Consider the following 15,495-nt stretch of genomic DNA (forward strand, 5'->3'; position numbering starts at 1 on the left):
TCACCTGGTGCAGGGTCTGGTGGACAAACACACAGCCGTTGACGATGGCCTCCCTGTGAGTGGGGGGCTGGGGCAGCTTGTCGTAAACGATGGGCATGTAGTCGGGCACTTTGTAGTTGGGCTTCTCCAGGTCCATCTTGCTGGTGAACTCTTTGCCGACCTGGTAGAGGGCATCAGTGGACCAGTCACCAAACCAGTTCAGCACACACCTGTGGGAGAGATGGATTGTCAAACATCCGTCATACACATAAATGAACAACTTTCAATACGTCCTCACGGGTACCGGGTACACGGGTTTAGACCTACAAAAACGGCAAAGAATTCAGCCAATAAATCTACTCTGGCTGATCTATTCCGTGAAGCAAAGACTGCTTTACCCCACAAAAATTTGGTAGATCTTCATGGATTTATTATCTTTGTACCAGGTCGACTTAACTATGGGCACTTGGAGGTGTCTGAGGTTGCCTTGATGAGGCCACTCACCTGTTGAAGAGGGCAGGGGAGGTGGCGGCGCGGTCCTTGAGGCCCTCGGAGGATGGGTTCATGGTGAAGACCACGTGCAGGTTCCGGATGACCTGGCTGGTGAACCACTTGTAGAGCTCCTCATGGGTGTCCAGCATCAGGCCCTCCTTCTGGGCTCCCTCTTTGCACTGGGTCATCAGCGTGGCGTACTCGTCACCCTCAAACAGACCTGGCACCTACAGGAGCAGCAGGGAACACACACAAGGCTCACGGTTAACACCTGCTCACACAGCATGCTGAAAAATATCCATATATCCATGTACTCAAATAATCATGCACGACAATAGCCACATTATCCCGGATAAACAAATGCATTATCCCACTTGAACAAATGTATTATCCCGCATAAACAAATGCATTATCCCATGCATTTGTTGAAAAAGATCAAATTTGTGTACTTTTTTTCCTAAGTATTTTTCTACTAATCAAGTGATTAGTACCCATGTCATAACACAAGGAATAAACTGTATAAGACTGTAAATGAATTGAAAACAGTGAATCACAGATACTGAAAGGCTTCCTCACCTCTCCGTTGGCCAGCAGGGTGTTCATGCGCTCCAGGAAGCCAGAGTCCAGCACGTTGGACTCGTCCATAATGAAGGCGATCTTCTCGTTTTTACAGCCGGAACGACGCAGAACTGTACGCAGGTCCTCGTCGAAGTCCTCACCTGTGTACTTCCTGTGAACCTGTGGAAAGGAAAGGCTTCATTTAGAGCTCTGCTAACAAGCATGTTTGGCTTGGTACTGCAGCTTGGCTGTGGTCCTGGGGTGCCTACAGCAGAGACCCTGTGTCAACAATGTCCACTGAGACCTCCTATGGGTAAGGGGGAATGTGGGCCAGTGAAAAAGGGGAGAATGGAGAGGAGGTGGGACAGTTTACCAAGTTGGATTGTGTGATGTGATGGACAAGCAAGGAGAGAATAAAGATCCTAGAAACCAACAGCTGGGTGAGTGACAGCTGCCAATCAAAGGTACTCCTACCAAACTTTGTTTTCAGCTTCACAGCATTAGGAACAGTTTAAAACATTAAAACATTTTACTTTTATAAACCAACATATCACAATAATCAACATAACAAATCACACTCATGAGATGCAAAGTCCATAGGTTCAATCAATGCAGAGAGATCCTGGAAAAATGTGTGTGGATTCCAAAATGTCGAGTCTTGCCTTATCAGTGCGCTGTACAAACCTTGATCTGATAGACACTGAGGCCGTTCATCCAGGCCACGAAGCGGGACAGAGTGGTCTTGCCAGCACCGCTGACGCCAATGAGCAGCAGATGTCCCTGAGGCTGACGGAAGATTCTGGAAATACAGGTGTGGACAAGGTCATTAAGTGCCCAGTCGGTGGTATGCACCCTTTGAACAGTTGTGGCAAAGGAAAAGACAACCCAGAGAGAAATACTTTGTGTTCAAAACATTCACTCATTCCCTACACAGAGCCCATCAGTGAATAACTATGTTGGTAATTCACTACTATAAAATGTACTTCTACCTATTGAATGATTGGATGTTCTGAACACAGGGGTGGTCTGTTTGGAGCATATACAGAAGAGTTCACTTTAGTCCTTTAATGGAGGTGAACCATTCAGCTGAGGACTGTAGAGCCTGAGGGAGTCCCTGAAGCATTTTTGTTCAGAATCACTTAGAGGACAGAGCCAATTTTACATGCTTGACTCAGCAGTTAAACAGTCTTTTGGAAGGACGAGTGTCCTAGAGCAATTGACTGGAGAGACTGGTGACTCTAGAGCTGGGTGATGTGCAGGACTTATGAAGTGGGTGAAGTAACTCATTATTTTGTCTTTACCGGTCAATTCTGAGGACGTGATCCAGGACCTCATTGAAGAGCACCAGGGGAACGTCCAGCTCCTCCTCGTAGAACACCTTCAGACGGGCCTTCACGTAGTCCCTCAGCTCCTCCTGTTCCACTGGCACATAATCCTAGAGAGAGCATTGGGCATGTGTTAAAAAACAGCATTTACAGAGAACCAACATCCTCATGCGCAGATATCAGCTCAATCTTTGCACTTCATTAGATACAACAACCAGAGGCCAAGTGCAGAAATCAACTAATGCTGCAGAGCAGCTTATTTTTTAAAGTGGCTGGTTGAAAACTCTTCAAAGCTATGAATACATAAGCAGGGAATGGGGGTGGTGATCATATCTGAACAGTCGCACACAATTACAGTGAACAACCACTTGAACTCCCTCACACAGAGTATATAGTATCTAGTTTTTACAAATAGCTGAGCCACTGGAGTGGTTCTATAAGTCAGTGGCAGGCACAAGGTCTGACCTTAGAGAGCCAGTTGCTGTAGAGGATGGGCCTGTTGAGTCCCTTGTCACGGTCAATGTTGGGGAAGTGCTTGAGGGCCACAATGTCGATATTTTCATCTGTCCAGCGTCTCTCCTCATCCTCCACCAACCTGGATAACAAAGAACACAGATGTCAAAGCTGCGGCTTGACTGACCAATTTTTTATGCAACCTTCTCCACTGATAATCTTCTTATTGGCTTATTTACACAAACAAGCTTAATACAAGACTTTCTTTCGAAATTGCCATGACACACACACAAATAACAACCACCATATTTTAAAATGACAGGTGATGAAAAGCATGATGTTGGCTTCATGCACATCTCCACCACAGCCCTTTCCCCCCACCTGTCTTGGAAGAGGCGCAGGGCCTCGTGGGCCCAGATGCGGATCAGTCCCTCCACGGGGAGAGTCTCCAGGGGCCGCAGGGCCTCGAAGATGCCCCTCACCCAGCGGGTCATCTCTCGGGGGGAGTAGATGTAGTGGGGCTGGGTGTCCTGGGTGAAGCGCTCCTGGAGGAGGCGGAGAGAGAGAGAGGCCACGAGAGACATCAGCAACACACGGTGGAGGAGCCAATGAGAAAAGCTCTTTCCATGCACATAGAGTACATGATATGACCACCACAGGGTGTTGCCACCTACTACAAAAAATAAAGCCTGCCTACCAAATCCCCCTTATCCCCTACACTCTGCAACTGCATTTGCATTTAAGCAGTAGCCATCATAATCTATTGTATTTTTATTCTAACAATACTCTGTGTGTCTAGCGTACACTACAGCTTAGAACCCCTGGTCTACAGAGTACCCTGGGCTGCAGAGCCCTGAGGCGTTTACCTGTGACATGGTGTAGAACTCCACCATGGCGGCGGTGAGGGGCTCTGCGTAGGTGCGCAGTGAGGGGATGAGGCGCAGCATGGCCCGGTTGAAGGTGCCGTAGATCTGGGTCAGGGAGGCCGGTCCAGGGTAGTCCACGTACACCACAGGAACGTGCCTCAGGAACCTGGGTTTGGGAGAGAGGGCCAGAGGACAGGTGAATGTTTGAAACAGCCCTGCATTTACTGTACCTATGATCATATAGCTTAACACAAGCTGTTTATGGGGCTGTGTATCTGTGATAAGAGTTCGGTAAAACCGGTATTTCAAGTACAAATTGAGTGACTCTTGTCAAAAAAAGCATGATACGTGATGGTATGGAAGGTGTTAAATGAGGAAGGGCAGCTCACCTGTGAGTGAGGGGCTTTCTGCCAGGGTCGGTTGGGGGGTTGCAGGCGCCCACAAACTGGATCCTCTCCAGCTTGACCCAGGTCTGGTCCGAGGTACGGTAGAAACCGCCGTGCTCCACCATCTGCGGCACACACCACAACACAAGCCAGGTGAGCCAGAGCACAACAAACAGAACAACAAACAAATAACATGTTTACAGTACATGTTAATCTCACTCCTCTGCTATTTCCTAAATATAGTAAGTTCCCTAAGTATAATTACATTCCAACATCCTTTAATCAAGCACAAACACACACACACACACACACACTCATCACATAAAGAATAAATCATACCTGTCTGATGAAGGAGATGACCCTCTGTGTGCCGTACTTGTCCATGTCCGGCAGGTTAATCTCGTCACAGAAGAGCACGAGCCACTTGCCAAGCTGCACAGGCGCCAGCACGACCCCGTTGGGCGTGCGGCGGTACTCGCAGTAGTGGTCAAACGTCTTCAGCAGCAGCTCCGGGGTGGTTGCACTGGAGAAGTTCAGACCCACAACCTGAATGGGGAGAGAGGGAGAGGGAGAGGGAGAGGGAGAGGGAGAGGACGAAAGAGTGAGAGGCTGTTTTTCAGTAGAGGTCTTTATTGAAGAACTAGGCTTAATCCATGTGCGAGAAACCCAGCTATGGACTAAAATAGTAAAAGACAAAGTGATCACTGTCGCATACATGATGTTTTTAACGTTTAAAGGCGATCTTTCAAGAATAACAGTGTAGCTATGCGAGGGCAGTCAGGTTGGTACCCACCTCCATGTCGGGCAGGGCTCGGAGGGCGCTGAACAGGGTCATGGTTTTACCAGAACCCGGAGGGCCACACAGAACCAGGGGCTTGTGTTCGGCCAGCCAGGTGTAGAGCAGGGCCTCGTGGCGCACTGTGTCCAGGGTGGGCACCACCACCTCTGGGGAGGCCACTTTATGGGTCTCCACCTCAATCTGGGGCACCTTACCCTGCCAGGACTGCCACTCGCCACTGATGGAAACCTGGGGGACGGCAAGAGAAAAGGATCACAAAGGAACATAACTTCATACAAACACTGGACAGACAATGCATGTGCAATATTTGCACAGATGTTGAAATCAGCCTTTAATATGTACAGTTATATTCATATCCAGTAAAAATGTATATATTAGGGCTGTCAAGTGACTAAAAAAAATCTAATTAATTATATACAGGTACAACAATTTTGGCAGATGAGTGAATCAATGAAGAGCCAAACCAATATTATAGACTTCAACATCTCTCTCTTTTATTCTAACATTCCCTTTGGCGCAGGCATCAGCATTTTTAGCATGATGAAGGCAAATGACTGAAGTCATTGACATGTGCAGTAGCTCAACACCAAGGTAATGTGTGGTATACCCCCCATGATTTGTCCTTTTTTTGGTCATTCAAAACATGTTGTAGATTTTTATTCACATAAATAAAGTTGTCTTTTATCATACATCATTAGCAGGTTTTGCCAATTGCAATACACACTATTTGTTAGCAAAGTCAATGATACTACCTGACACAAACTGATACTACTCTTAGCACTTCTTTAATATACACCAAGTTTACACAGGAGTGACCACCCACCTCATAGTCGATGATTGGCACATTGGGAGCAGATGGGAGGGGCACAGTGGTGATGCGGCGGATGTACTCTCCAAGCTCCGCCCGGATTTTCAGTCTGCCATCTCCAGAGAAGGACCAGAGCACGGCGTAGATCAGGTACCTCTGCAGGAGCAAGCACAAGCACAAGCACAAGCACAAGCAACGTTGGGGGTTTAGGATGGATTTCAAGGTAGCCATCTGGATAGACCAAGCTAACTAGCGTTTTTAGACTTACAAAAACATGGAAAAAAAAAATAATAATAACATTCTCCGATTCAAGGCTCCATGAAAAAAAATATATATATACATAATACATATATTTACAAGTCTCTTGCAGAAGAGAAGCCACAATAAAATACTTTCAAATCTCCTCTAATAAATACAAAACGGCATTAGCAAAGCCACCATAATTGTTGAAACTGAAAACACATCAAGCTTCAATCTCCTCATCAGTTGCTCATTCACACCCAGGCATGCACACACACACGCATACGCAAGTCGTGGTGCTGACCTGCATGTATCTCTCGAGCTGGTCAACAGGCATGGGGAAGTCAGGGTGGTTGTTGTTGTACTGGGCCACGTTGCGGCAGGCCTGGTGCAGCATGGAGAAGAGCGAGCCCATGCAGCGCATGCGCGTGAAGTCCATGATGTGCTCCAGCTTGGACGCGTGCTCCAGCGCCTTGATGACCAGCCCCGTGGAGGTGAAGTAGGGCTGCAGCACTGCCGCCGCGTCCCTCTGGATCTGGGGGGAGAGGAGAGGTCAGAGGGGGGGACGGTTAGTGTGTCCAGTTCATAGGAACACCGGACTCGAGTGTGGGGAAGTGGGAAAAGACTGATACAATTTGACTCCAGAGGGGCAGCCAGGCTAGGCAGGCAGCCATGGGCGTGTGGAGGTACCTGCAGCATGGGGGAGGCGGCCTCGTCGCCCTCGTCCTCCATGCCCACGCGCTTCCGCAGAGCCTCGTCCTCTCCCTCGTCCAATGGGATGCTGCGCAGGCGGTCCAGGAAGTTGAAGAAGATCATGTCCGTGCTGAGCACGTCCTCGCTGAACCACACCATCCCGCAGCGGGACACGGTGGCCAGGGTGGCGTACTTCAGGTCCTGCACCTCAAACATGATGCGCACCTGCAGGGGGGTACGGGAAGGCAGTGGTTATGTAGTCAGGAAGTTGGCAAATCACAAATGATTAAAAAGCACAGGATGACTGCCAATAACTGACTGCGAACACTATTCTTAGATCAGAATATCCTATACAGTAGACGTCATGATTCCGGCAATACAATTAACAGAACTTATTGGTCTAGGATTTTAGCTTATCTACTAGAATTAAATTGAGTGGTAATGGTGACCTAAACAGTTACATTTCCAACAAAACTGATGTGCATGTGTGTCCTGCCCATCTGTTTACTTACGTTGGGAGGCAAGCTGAGACGCTCTCCGTTGGGCAGAGTCAGAAGCTTGTTGTCGTCCAGCACAGAGTTCAAGTTCTCCACCCACTCTGGGTCCACATCACCGTCAAAGATGATCCACTGCCTCTTCTGAAGTTCCCCACGCACGTTGTCAATGATCCTGAGATACACATGAACAGTTAACGCTCTTGGTACAACCTTGCATACTGGATCACAGATTCAGCAGACGACAAAACTGCAGGAAGTGACCATTTAAGAGTCTGCAGAACTTCCGCTCTGTAAAATGTGTGATGTGCAGACAATACACAGAATCATCAAGGTAGTTATTTTACTATCTTTTAATGAATCATATATTCAACAGAGCAGAGCACAATTACGCTGCCAACTAAACACAAGCATGCCCATTCTGACATCAGTGTTTCCCATACATTGACTTATTTGTGGCGGCCCACCACAATATCAACATTGACCACCACACATAGATTTTCCAGGTTGTACTAAATTGTGCTTAAATCTAGTTAGCATCATAACCACGCTGCGCTTGTTAAAAACTGTTGCATTCAAGTTAATTCTTCAAACCTACCACCACAAATAAAATGTAATTCTGTGGGAAACACTGCTGACATCCTACAATAATCAAGTCTACCCTCCCTAATCTCTCCCTAAAAAAATGCTACTTACTTCCTAAGTACGTGTGTGAACAACCCATCGGTCCACTCGCGGGTGTTGGGGTCCAGGGTTCCGTACAGGTGGTCTTTGCTGATGGCTTTGGGGTCGATGATGTGTGCCACCCCCTCAACGCCCTCGAGCCGCTCCAGGGCCTTCAGCAGGACCCTCCAGGCCATGGTCTTGCCACTGCCCGACGGACCCACCATCATCAGCCCGTGGTTGATCTGGGTGATCTGGTAAAGCTGGAGGACCTGGGAGAGCACAAAGACATACAGTACGTGGGTGTTAGACCATTTGCATCTCTTAGTTAGATTCAGAGGCAGATATTGGTTGAAATGAGTTTATAGAGGAGTATGTTCAAGTACCATGAGCAATACACTAAATAGCCTAGAAATGGAAATATTATGAGTGTTCAGCGTTTCCTTACCTTCTCCACCCACATGCTCCCCACGTCGTCTCCGTCTCCGTAGGTGAGGTACATCTCGGAGCAGACCTTTTTGAGCTCCTCGCGGAGAGCGGTCATCTCCCCACGCATGTACTGGATGCCAGGGAACACATCAGACAGCAGGCTGAAGAGCAGAGGAATGTCCTCAGCCACCAGCTTGGGCACCATGGTCTCACACACACTCTGGATAAGAATCTGAGGAAGGAGAGAGGAGGAAGAGTACGGTCAGGACGCCATTTCAGTGAAAGAGCTCTTATTGTGGCATCGCTTTTCAGAATACAACATGATGGGGGGGAAAATAAAAACACTTAATGCAATACTAAATTTAAAATAATAATAATAATAAAAAAAATGATACTGACCTCTTGTTCTGGAAGGTTTTCTGCGATATCGTTCTCATCTACAACCTCTCCGCGCTCACCCTTCTCCCGTTTGATCCTCTGGATGCGCTCACGCTTCACATTACCAGCACTGATCAGCACACTCTTCAGGGCGCGCAGGCCAAAATCATAATGAGACTGAGACGACAACTGTTCATCACACAGCCTGGGAGACAGACACACACACACTTTGGTAAAGGAACGTACCCTACTGAAAGCCCTGCAAAATTACATTTGTTTTACATAGCTTCATCTATTAGTGTCAAAATAGTCTCAAAATCAAACAACCAGACCAAAGTTGTGGATGCAACTTGGCAAGAGAGGTAGCAGTTAAACAGTGTTCACTACTACTGTAGCTAATGTGGCAAAACAGAAGCACTGGAGGTGGTGTGGAGGGGGCACGTACTTAAAGAATGGTACAATCTTCTTGGCCAGGACCTCAGCAGTACGGAAGCCTTGAGAATACAACATGACCTGGGCGATGAGCTGGCGGTCAGGCTTGGTCATAGCCAAACTCCTGAACAGCTTCTTCAGGTTATCAGGTAGATTGGAGCGTCCAGCATAGCCAGGGTTCATGGTGATGAAAATGGCCATTTCTGGACTTACTTTAACTTGTTTATTTAACAACTCGGTCATTACCGGAACACCTGAGAACACAAAGGAGATCAAAATATCACATACGACTCATTCACACCATGACCTTCACATCATTCCCATCCAACTTTGCTGCACAAATATACTGAGTCAGTCTAGTCAAATTCTTTTTTAAGAGTTTTAAAGAGACAAAGTGTTACTGTCAGTTACTGTGCCAAATGAACAGATATTTTTGTTTAAAAACGTTGTAACAAAACAAAAAGGTGTGGGCAGTGGACTTGTGGGCAGTGGACTTGTGGGCAGTGGACTTGTGGGCAGTGGACTTGTGGGCAGTGGACTTGTGGGCAGTGGACTTGTGGGCAGTGGACTTGTGGGCAGTGGACTTGTGGGCAGTGGACTTGTGGGATACGTACTGCGGTCTCTGTTGGGGTTGCTGTGCTCCCTCAGGGCCACCTGGATGTACTGCACCTGCTGGGAGACGGCCGACAGCATCCTCTCCTCCAGACGGTTGAACTCGTCGAAGCAGCCCCACGCTCCCACCTGACACAGACCCACAAAGATACGACCCATAGCCTGGAGGACAGAGCAGAACAAACGGTTAATAGCGGAGTTAGACAAAAACAATGGTACGTTTAAAGAGATGATATTGTGAACCACATACAGGTTAAACAAGGTTTAACAGGGTTTAAGTGCACTTTTAAGAAATACGTGATTGAAAATCCAGATGTGTGGACAATAGACCTTGTAATAATAGACTGTTAAAAATACTGTTTTTACAGCAGGCATACCTGGAAGTCAAAAGTCTCGTCACAGTTGAAGACCAACACAAAGCGGCCGAGCTGATGACCCAGAGCCTTCACAGACTCTGTCTTTCCAGTTCCAGCAGGGCCTGAAAGATACCAGGAGAAACGTCCATGTCATCCTTTTAATACTTTTAACAGCAAAACTGCTTGCATATGTATATTTAATACGCTTTGGATTTTTAGTCACTAGTTTTTTCAAGATCATTTAATTTGTTTAGCATAATGACAATTAATTAACTTTAAAACTTGATCAAGCTGAAAAGCACTTGGCTACAGTACAACAAAACACATGCTATGCACAAAAATGTGCCTCATCACGCTCAACTGACCGAACGGGGAGCCTCCGAGCCTGGCCTCCAGTGCCTGTGTCATGGTGAGGTAGCAGCGGTCAGTCAGGGGGGTCTGCACCAGTTTCTCCTGCACGCCCAGGTACTCAAAGCCGTAGTTGAACTTGGCGTTGGCCATCTGGATGGAGAGCTGCTGCAGCACGTCTGTCTGCTTGGGGTCGAAGTAGAAGCGCATCTGGCACAGCCACTCGAAGGACTTGGGGTTGTCAATCTTGTTCTTGATCAGGGTCCTGGTGACATCCCTCTGGTGCACCAACTCTGTGATCTGTGAAAACAATGGTAAACAAGCATGATTAAAAAGGAACAGAATAAACTAGAATTATGATAACCAGTCTGCATAAAAAGGTTAAGGTAAGAAACAGTTTATGATTAGTCAGATTGAATACCAGTAGTTGTATTATGGATACAGTCACCCTGTAGTATTTGGTAAAGGTATCATTAAAATGGAAAACCCAAAGTGCAGTCTGGCATTGACTAAACAAAAGCCATTGTGTAGCATATAAGACTGCATTCATCCAAGTTTATTCATGGAATTAATTATATTAGGCCAAACTAGCTCATAGTTCATTTTTGTTTACTGTCAGTCATTTAAATTGGGGCCCAGAGCCTCGGTGCATAATGGGGCCTCTACTCACCAGCTGTTCCAGCTTCCTCCTGCGCAGGATCGGCTGCTCCATGAGCACAGTGTCGGCCAGCAGGTTGAGGGTGGCCTCCACATTGGACAGGACCCCCTGCAGGGGCGCAAGGTTGCCCCCGCCTGAGATGGTGTTCAGGGCGTTCTCCACATTCTCAGACCAGTCAATCTGGGCAGAGAGCACCACCAGCTGGGCCTAATGGGCGACAGACACATACACATTAAAACCTCCTGAGCTTTTCTCATCAGGACATATTACATCTAGTTCATATTCAACAATTATACTTGTATTCCTACAAAAATAACAAGCTCATTATGTGAGCCTGGGTTTAATGTCAATGGTAGAGTTTCATTTGTATGTACAGAAACTAATCATAAACATCAGCATTTAATTGAGTTGATAAGCTAATGCGATGTGTTGATGTACCTGATAGCGGTCGATCCAGTCGATGTAGGTGTTGAGGTCGATAGCGGTGCCCTTGTTGAAGGCGCCCACTTCAGTGACTGACTCTGCGAGCAGCTTAGCCAGAGTGACCCTCATCTCCTTCTCCACCAGGGTGAGCCACTCGTTGATCTTAGGGTGCTCAGTGATCGACACTGGTGTCTTATAGATGATCTGAAAGGACACACACAAATAGGTAAATACAATACTCACAAGCATCAAAAAGGAAAAATAATAATAAGAAGAAACCAACTTGGCATCTTACCTCCTCACCCTCCCTGGAGGAGATGCCCAGCACTTCTGTGTTGTCTTCGTTCAGTAGGATGCTGGACACGCCTGCAAACATCTTCTTGAAATGCTTCTGCAGTTTGGCCACATTCTTGCTGTTACCAATGATCTCAAGCAGATCTTCATCACCAACAAAGTAGAACCTGATGGACAAATAGGTCATCAATGAACCACATTACGACCACAGCCAAAACTACAATCACAGCTGGATCTCTTTTTAAATGGCCATTATGAGAATAACAAGGCTTTTATTAGCTTTTATTCGAATTCCAATACTAGCAACCTTGCAGTCCAATTCAATATTCTTCTATTTAATTTAATTCATTCATCTGGAGCAATATAAGGTACAAGACACTAGAGGTCTGCGGGACAAGTTTTGAAAGCTCTATGCTGGAGCGGGCGGGATGAGTGAGGTGCATTTGCGGGTGCGGGAGACAGATGATTCACTGCACTGAAAATTAAATATGTGCAGAAATAGTGTAAATAATTATAGTTGAGCTGGATATTGTGTTAGGCAGCATTAAAAACAGAGTTTAAGCAGCCTAATTGATGGATATTGTCGTTTAGGCCTACGTGGGTTAAATTTTTTCCTGCTGCTCTGTTGATGAAACTCGAAATCATGACCGAGGAAGAGGACACCACTAGACTACTTCAGATGTTTGTGCCTTTTTAAAGAACGGATGCCAGCTAGCATAGCTGTGTTGCAGTAGCCTACACTCAGTTGTGTGTCAAGTGTAAGACAGAAGGCAAAACTGAATAGTTTTGTAAGACAGAAGGCAAAACTGAATATTCTTCCTGCATATCCTGCGGGCTTTTGCGGGCATTACTAAAAATTACACATTATTGCGGGAGCGGGACAGAATGTTGCGGGAGAGGGCCGGCTGGGGATGAAAAATCTGTCCTGTGCAGACCTCTACAAGACACATTATAGGGCCAGCAGGAGATGACGCAGGAGTAGCAGCATATTGTGTTCCACCAAAGAAAACAATGACAAAATCTGAAAATAGCTCTAAAGAGTTGCCATGGCTTAGAGTTTGAGAGACGTAAAACCCAATCCCACCTGGGGAAGGAAGAACGCTCCCTCTCCAGATACTCTCCAAGGGCCTTCTGGATCTTTCCAAGCAGGTCAGCCAGCCTCTCGAGCGAGCGCTGCACACCCTGGATGTTGAGCACGTCCATCACCAGCGGGGACTTGGTCACCTTCTTCATCAGGGCCAGGAATTCTGTGCTGATGCTGAGGGATGAAAGAAGGTCACCAAGTTAATGAAAAAAACACATATGCAATGATACACAGCATGGTACTGTACAGTAAGTCATATACAGTAAATCACAGCTTATTTTGTAACACTGGACAGTTGCTGTTCCTTTCCAGCATACTCCCAAACACCAATTTCGTGCATCATGACTAAAATAATTTGATTTTCTATGGTAAATTAATTAGATTTTCTATGGTACATTATCTATATTTTATCAATGGAAACATAAAATGCCTGACAGATCAATACCCTCATCAAACTCGTGACCCTGAGCCTTCACTTGTTGAACTCACCTCTGGAACCTCTGGGTTTCCACTGGCAGCAGGTGCTTGATGTCAGCGCTGCCAGTGAAGATGCCCTCCAGGTAGACCCAGCGACGCTGGACATCAATCCACACATCGAACAGCGCCATGATGCGGTTCAGCTTGTCCTCCCAGCTCAGCGCATCCTCCTCAAACACCTGTACAAAACAAAAGGATCAGCATTAGAAACTAATAATGTCAGGCATTTCAGATGACTCTTGTTTCCCCCAATCATTGTCATGACTTTTAGACATTTCCTGTATGATACAGTATATACTACAGCTTATAAACAGGCACTACATGGAAATTGTACATTCAAACCCATAGTGACTGGTAGAGGTGAAACTACCATTGTCCGTTGTTTTAATTGATCAGGACACTTGCCTTGTAGTAGGGCGAGAGCTTCATGGCTGACACGCTGTTGATGTGCTCCTTGACCTTGTTGAAGAGGTCGTCCCATCCTCGGATCAGGCGGCACTTGTTCTGATAGTTGACCAGGTCCAGCTCGTAGGAGTTCCAGACCTCACGAATCTATGCAGAATAACACGAGAATGTGAACAATCTGACTGGGGGTCAGGATAACAATTATAACAATTCACTTTACGCTAAACATTTGACATAATCTGGAAATTCATCATGACAAACACAGCTCTGCCGGTCCTGCGGCTGACCTGTTTGAGGAACTCCTCCAGGGCCATCTCTCCCTGGGCCACCAGCAGCACGTCCTTAACCACCATCTCGTTCTTCTGCAGGTCCACGTCCCAGATCTGACCCAGGGTCAGCTCCGACAGCACCCAGTTCACATGCAGACGCTTCATCAGCTGTTTCCAGTGGCGGTCCTTCAGCGCCTCTGACTTCAGCTCAATCACCAGCATGTTAATCTAGGAGAGGACGGCCATTAGATGCAGTGAGTCATGTAGTATAGATAGGTATAGGGGGAAAAAAGCGCTGGTAGAAGTCATTCAGAGAGACTTATAATTAAAGAATTGTGCACAGAAAATGCAACTGTGAAAAACAATAGCATTCTGATTCAACATAAAACCAGGCAAATGATAATGTGCAATACATCACATTATCTGTTAAATAAACAAGTCATCAAATACCTTACTAATTTGCTGTTAAACATGTGATTCAGAGTGGCATTAAATAAAAGTATAGATTAAAACTTTTTTAAAAATAAATCATTTTAGTCCTAATAAATGATCTGCCTTCAACTGATGAAACTCAATCATAAGTGGTCATAAGTCAGAGATGATTGTGGATGTCCGTGTGGAGTTGCTCACCTTCATGTAGCCCTTGAGGAGCCTCTGCACGTACTCATAGGAGGCGTACTGGCGCAGACGGGCCGGGAAGTTCTTCAGCTGGTTGAGGAGAGCGTCCAGGCTCTGGCGGAGCTTGCGAGGCTGCACAGACACCCACGGCTGCTCCTTCATCTGGTCAATCTGCTCCCACACCTTGGACAGCTCTGACCACACACCCTTCAGATCCTGAAGCTCCTCCAAGGCCACCTGCAAACACAAAGAACACAAACTCGATCATTTTATACAGTTACATTCCAAACAATGTTCAGGAGCCAAGATTCCGTCCTTCAACATCAATATGTGGTAAAAAGACAATTTCTCATCAACAGTATTTTGTAATGTAAGAGAGTAAACACTTTTAAAAATATTGTGTAACAGATACACAGGACACAAACTTTGCCTACTGAGTTACAGTTTTAAACACCGTTTAGAGGAAAGAAAAGTTCCTAGAGCTTACTAGAAAGTCTTTAAAAGTATTGTAAGTTAACCTGTAGTCATAATGGTTCAGATAATCAACACTCCCTCATGTGAAATAGATTTAATTTCACAGTCCAGTGCACACTGTGGGTACTATGTGACAATATGAGACGGAGTATTGATGTGTATTGAGTATTGGATGTATTGGAGCAGGCGTGGGCATACCTGCACCCTCTCCTCGCTGCCACTCAGGAGGCCGGTGTCCGTGAGCTCCAGAGCCTCCTTGGCCTTGGCACACTTCTCCCGGTCATCCTTCAGACGGCCAAACTTGCCCTCGTAGATGGTGAGGGACTGCAGGGCTTCTTCAGGACGCAGGCTGCCCTGTGGTCAAAATGAAAGAGCAAATACAGACTTTTAAGGGACTTTCTAAGTTATGAATAAGACTTAAGCTATTAATAGCTGTTAAAACGTGTTAACTACAACAAACTTAATTCAAGCAACTGCTTTTA

The 15,495-nt window shown here is 46.3% G+C and overlaps 1 protein-coding gene across 3 annotated transcripts in view; it reads right to left on the reverse strand.

Annotated features, from left to right (window-relative positions):
• The window catches only part of dync1h1 (dynein, cytoplasmic 1, heavy chain 1), a 42,214-nt gene that overhangs the window by 16,486 nt on the left and 10,233 nt on the right, over positions 1 to 15,495 (reverse strand). For all 3 annotated transcript variants that reach the window (XM_076299684.1, XM_076299685.1, XM_076299683.1), the window contains exons 17-47: positions 15,212 to 15,367; positions 14,552 to 14,776; positions 13,940 to 14,149; positions 13,653 to 13,799; positions 13,260 to 13,426; positions 12,771 to 12,944; positions 11,688 to 11,853; positions 11,408 to 11,596; positions 10,982 to 11,176; positions 10,329 to 10,611; positions 9,985 to 10,085; positions 9,610 to 9,769; positions 9,009 to 9,249; positions 8,585 to 8,768; positions 8,205 to 8,417; positions 7,790 to 8,028; positions 7,112 to 7,268; positions 6,597 to 6,824; positions 6,211 to 6,441; positions 5,682 to 5,822; positions 4,853 to 5,086; positions 4,399 to 4,605; positions 4,063 to 4,184; positions 3,674 to 3,839; positions 3,189 to 3,352; positions 2,820 to 2,949; positions 2,331 to 2,464; positions 1,714 to 1,828; positions 1,048 to 1,209; positions 484 to 698; positions 5 to 209 (exon numbers count right to left, since the gene is read on the reverse strand). In XM_076299684.1, coding sequence (XP_076155799.1) covers positions 5 to 209; positions 484 to 698; positions 1,048 to 1,209; positions 1,714 to 1,828; positions 2,331 to 2,464; positions 2,820 to 2,949; positions 3,189 to 3,352; positions 3,674 to 3,839; positions 4,063 to 4,184; positions 4,399 to 4,605; positions 4,853 to 5,086; positions 5,682 to 5,822; positions 6,211 to 6,441; positions 6,597 to 6,824; positions 7,112 to 7,268; positions 7,790 to 8,028; positions 8,205 to 8,417; positions 8,585 to 8,768; positions 9,009 to 9,249; positions 9,610 to 9,769; positions 9,985 to 10,085; positions 10,329 to 10,611; positions 10,982 to 11,176; positions 11,408 to 11,596; positions 11,688 to 11,853; positions 12,771 to 12,944; positions 13,260 to 13,426; positions 13,653 to 13,799; positions 13,940 to 14,149; positions 14,552 to 14,776; positions 15,212 to 15,367 — 5,661 coding nt within the window. The remainder of the gene's footprint in view (positions 1 to 4; positions 210 to 483; positions 699 to 1,047; positions 1,210 to 1,713; positions 1,829 to 2,330; positions 2,465 to 2,819; positions 2,950 to 3,188; positions 3,353 to 3,673; positions 3,840 to 4,062; positions 4,185 to 4,398; positions 4,606 to 4,852; positions 5,087 to 5,681; positions 5,823 to 6,210; positions 6,442 to 6,596; positions 6,825 to 7,111; positions 7,269 to 7,789; positions 8,029 to 8,204; positions 8,418 to 8,584; positions 8,769 to 9,008; positions 9,250 to 9,609; positions 9,770 to 9,984; positions 10,086 to 10,328; positions 10,612 to 10,981; positions 11,177 to 11,407; positions 11,597 to 11,687; positions 11,854 to 12,770; positions 12,945 to 13,259; positions 13,427 to 13,652; positions 13,800 to 13,939; positions 14,150 to 14,551; positions 14,777 to 15,211; positions 15,368 to 15,495) is intronic.

Source organism: Alosa pseudoharengus, unplaced genomic scaffold (genome assembly GCF_046254945.1).
Source record: "Alosa pseudoharengus isolate Yale_2024_CS ecotype anadromous, Long Island Sound unplaced genomic scaffold, YU_APseudo_1.1 YU_APseudo_1.1_scf_22, whole genome shotgun sequence".
Taxonomy (NCBI): domain Eukaryota; kingdom Metazoa; phylum Chordata; class Actinopteri; order Clupeiformes; family Clupeidae; genus Alosa; species Alosa pseudoharengus.